This window comes from Eubalaena glacialis, chromosome 3 (assembly GCF_028564815.1).
Source record: "Eubalaena glacialis isolate mEubGla1 chromosome 3, mEubGla1.1.hap2.+ XY, whole genome shotgun sequence".
Lineage (NCBI taxonomy): Eukaryota > Metazoa > Chordata > Mammalia > Artiodactyla > Balaenidae > Eubalaena > Eubalaena glacialis.
Genome location: NC_083718.1, coordinates 153,200,076 through 153,204,552, shown reverse-complemented (window position 1 = coordinate 153,204,552; position 4,477 = coordinate 153,200,076). Strand labels below are relative to the sequence as shown.

Here is a 4,477-nt window from a genome sequence, read left to right as displayed (position 1 = left end):
CTTCGGCCGAGGTGTCTGGCGAGTCCCGCGAGGCGGGGATGGGCCCTCCGGCGGGCGGTTCCGGCTCAGTCACGGGTCACTCCGTTCCTGCTTCAGCGCGCACCTAGACCGCTCCTTAGGGAGAGACAGGCCGCAGGCAAGAGGGGCGGGTGGGCAGGATTCATCTCGAGATTACAATATATTTAATCTATAAAACCTGATAAGTACAATGCGCGCATAGTCTAATTTTTTTCCGTTTTGTCTTTTTTTTTTGCTTGTTTTTGAATATTTTTCACGTTAATACCGAGGTCACCTACAGATTACAATTAATAACTTAGAATTCCATTTTATAACATTATACACTGGCTTGTATATATATGTATAGTTTATATATAGATTTATACATATATAAAAACTCACACTGCACCAAGGAAACCCATGCTTATCGGCATAAGCAACAAAGAGAGCGACAAATACCGCAACGAGGAAAGTGCACCGTAGAACTTGATTCCTTTTTTTTTTTTTTTACAATTTATATCGATATATATGTGTGTCCCAAAGACTCGACTCAGTGCCAAGAGATTTATACATCCTAAATTTATATTTGTTAGAGCGAATATTAAAAATTTTTTTAAGGGAGGGTGAGACACAGAAGACAGACTCTCGGACTATCCTGCCAACCATTTGGGAGCGCGGGCAGGTGAGACGAGCATAGCGACAGGAGAGGCAGGAGCTTGCGCAGCGGCTGCAGCCTCTGAATTCTCAAGAATTCCCGGCCTTCTGAAGGGACGGGGAGCCTTGATGGGGTCGCGGTACGAGGATCCGGGTCTCACATCCCCTCCGAGAACGTCTGCATCTGAAGCTGCTCCTCTCTGCTCAGCTCTCCCCACCCACCGTCCAAAACAAAACTGAAGACCACCTTGGAGCGAGAGGATCCCAGCCGGGGCGCAGAGAGCGCGCCAGGCAAAGACGGGCCGGCGGCCCGCGGGGCAAGCCTGGGGTCCCTGTTTGGGGGCCGCCCGACTGACGGGCCGCTCGCCCTACTGCTTCTCAGGGGCGCCATTGACCATGGGCCCGTACAGGCCGCCGCCGTAGGTCGGCTCCTTGTGCACGGCAGCGGCGGCGGCCGAGCGGTCGCGCATGAGATCGCTGAAGGCGTAGTCCATGGGCGGGCGGAAGCCGAGTGTGGGCACCAGGCCGGCGGTGGAGTAGGGAGCCATGAAGGCCAGGCCGCGACTGTGCGCCGCCGCCGCCGAGTAGGCCAGGCGCAGGGGGCTGAGGCCGAGCGGCGCGCCCAGCGGGTAGGCGCCCGCGTCCGCGCCGAAGTGACTGGCGTTGGGCTGCAGAGGCGAGAAGGCCGAGCGGCTGCTCAGCGAGCCCAGCGCCCCGGGCGCCATGGCGCCGGCCAGCAAAGGTCTGTGGTGCGGAGGTGCGGCTGGGCCCGCCTGCAGCGGCGCGGGCAGCCCCGGCCCCCCGGCGGCCGCGGCGTCGACGCGGCCAGGCCACGCGTCGTCCGCTGCTGCTACTGCCCCCACCGCGGCCTTATCGGGCGGCACGGCGGGGCCGAGGCCGGCCGCCAGGCCCCCGCGGTGGTGGTTCAGCACCTGCTCGATAGCCTGCACCACGTCGCCGCCGCAGCCCTGCAACACTAGCTCCAGGACACCCCGCCGGTGGCCCGGGAAGACGCGCGTCAAGATGTCTAGCGGCGTCCGCTGCCGTGGACCCGGGCCCCCGCCCAGCCCGGGCGCGGGCGCGGCCTCTGCCTCTTCTTTGTCGGCCTCGGAACCGGATTCTGAACCCAGAGGGCTGGCGGATCCCGGGCTGTCCTCCTCGCCGCCGCCTCCGGGGCCAGCGCTGCCTGGGCAGCTGCCACCTGCCTCCTTGGAGGCCCGGGCCAGGGGCGACCCAGAAAAGGACTCGCCGTCGCCGTTCTCCGAGCCCGAGCCCGCTCGCACCTCTGGGGACGATGTCCCGGGACCAGAGTCCGCGCCGTCGGGTGATAAGGGCTTTCCCGGCGGCGGCTGCGGGCTGCCTGCGCGGCCTGCCTGAAGCAGCGTCTTGGGGAATACGTCAAACTTCTGTAACTTGGCCTCTAGGAGGGGAGAAAGGGGTATGTAAAGGAGCGGTTAGCAGGGAAGTGACCGCACCCCACAGCACCAGAGCCCTTTGGATTGCAGCTTCCTTTCCCTCTGAGCCTCACAAACCTCATTCACTGGCTCCAAAACCCTTCTTTCTTTTTCTTCCAGCACTCCTTCCCCTCTGAGCCCCTACAGCCCTGGCTCTTTCTCGGCTCACAGAGCTCATTCTCTTTCTGTACCCAGAACCCCAACCACCTGTGCCCTGTAAACTCAGTGTCCAGTGACCCTCTTCCTACATCTGTGCCCAATACCTTCACCCTTCCTAGTCTTGGCCTGCTCTGGAGAAGTGGCCTGACCCAGAGGTCAAACAGGAGCCAACACAATTTGCACCTGCACCGCACACTGTATAGAAGACCTCACTCCACCCCTGTGATTCCAAGAGCCAACCCAGCCCTGGGTGCTCTGTGGCCCTGGGCAGCACAGCCTGGAGGGCAATGCACCTTGGGCATTTACAAGATCCCAAGCCTCTCTACAGGCAAAAGTAGAGCCTCTATTTCTAATCCATCCTTTCCAAAATTAAGACCTAAGTGGGACTTCCCTGGCGGTCCAGTGGTTAAGACCTCACCTTCCAACGTAGGGGGTCCGGGTTTGATCCCTGGTTGGGAGCTAAGATCCCACGTGCCTCCCGCCAAAAAACCAAAACATGAAACAGAAGCAATATTGTAACAAATTCAACAAAAAGACTTTAAAAGTGGTCCACATCAAAAAAAAAATCTTAAAAACCAATTAAGACCTAAGAAGTTCTTCCCTCCCAAGCTGGAAGCTGAGCGAGCCCTGGCCTAATTCCGCACCCCCTCCCCCCAAAGCCTAGGGAGTCTCGAAGAAGAGGGTGCGGCCAGAGCCGGACAGGGAGTGCACTGGGAAGAGGAAAGGGGATTGAGAGAAGGGAGAGAGCGCGTACTCTGAGAAAAGGGAGACGAGCGGGGAAGGAAGCTAGAAAGAAGGAGCAGGGCGGCTGACCAGGGAATATTAGGAACAGGAGAAAAGGAATCCTGTGGGGGCGGGGGGGGGGGAGTGGGGTTGGGAAGGAATTCGTCGCCCTCAGTACCTAGAGAAAGCGAAGCGGGGCGGGGGAGGGGACTTGGAGAGGGTCGGATTGCTGAAGAGAGTTGGGAAGGAGCGGAGAGATCTGCGGCGTGTGGAGAAGCGCAGAACGAAAGAAAAGGTAACACGCGTGGGTTCTCGCGCTGGGGAGAAGACCCAGCGAAGTGAGCAAGAAAGCTGGGACATGGCTGCGTTTGGGTAGAGGCAATAAGATTAAAGCGTTTACATTTGGGCCTGCGGTGAGAGAAAGGAATAAAGTGCAAATGCTTCAGAAAGGGGAGAAAGGAAAGTTTGTGTGTTTATGCCTCAAATCAGGGGCTTGGTGCGCGGCCAACTCCACCAGGTGGGGCGTTTGGAGAACGGGATTCTACTCTTTCAGTACCAAGTCCCTGGGCCGCGCGCCCCTGGACCCCGTCCCTGCTCCCCTCTCCTCACCTGAGCTCCCCGCGCCCGCGGCGCCGCCTCCGGTCCCCGCGGGCGCTCCCGCTCCCGGCCCCCCGCCGTCGGCGGCGCACACAGAGCCGAAGACCTCGTAGGCGGGTCGCGGCGGGATAATGCCGTTGGCGGCGGCCAGCGCCAGGCCCTCGGCAGTGCCGTAGAGGAGCTGTAACTCGCGCGCCTCGTTCTCTTCCTGCGCCTGTTGCCTGCGCAGCGCCACCTGCGCCGCCATGACGCGCTGGCGCTCGGCGATGAGCGTGCACTTGGCGCACAGGCAGTCCTTCCAGCGGCAGTAGCGCTTGTGGCCCTTGAGCGCAGACACCACGCCGTGGTTGCGGCAGCGCGCGCACTTGGGGGTCCGCGGGTACTTCTCCGCAGCCCGCAACAACAGCGGCGGCGCTCGTAGCAAGCCGCCCGCCACGCTCACAGGTAGCGAAGCGGCCGCCGCCGCCGCCGCTGCCACCGACGCCACCGAAGCCACGGGCGGCCCCGTCGCTGTCGCAGCCGCCGTCGCCGCGCCGGGTACGCTGGGCAACTCGGAGCGCAGCTCCATGGCAGGACCTGGCGTGGAACACCGTGGGAAGAGGGGAGAAACTTGCGGTGAGGAGCGCATGGTGCGCTAAGCTAAAGCGCACCCTGGAGGAATCCAGGTTTAGAGAGGGGCATTTCGGCAGCGGGAGGTTTGGCTAGCAGTTGCCGAATTGCTGGGAGGAGGTGCCTTTGGAGCTCCCTTGTAAATGCCCAACTCCCCGACCCCACTCCCACCAGAGTTCTTATAACTGAGTTATGCATTGAGTGTAAGATTTCATCTGAATCAGTGGTTCCACTGGAAAAAATTAAAAGACATATAAAGTTTGAAAGTCATTGGTTCAGATGAA

General features: G+C 60.2%; 1 protein-coding gene across 1 annotated transcript; it reads right to left on the bottom strand.

Moving 5' to 3' along the window:
* Positions 1-1,019: 1,019 nt before the first annotated feature.
* On the bottom strand, positions 1,020-4,212 carry DMRTA2 (DMRT like family A2). The gene is made up of 2 exons (XM_061186605.1): positions 3,597-4,212; positions 1,020-2,071 (listed from the first exon to the last, which is right to left on the bottom strand). Exons 1-2 carry the CDS (start codon positions 4,210-4,212, stop codon positions 1,020-1,022), a joined length of 1,668 nt encoding a protein of 555 aa, XP_061042588.1.
* Between the last annotated feature and the right edge of the window lie 265 nt (positions 4,213-4,477).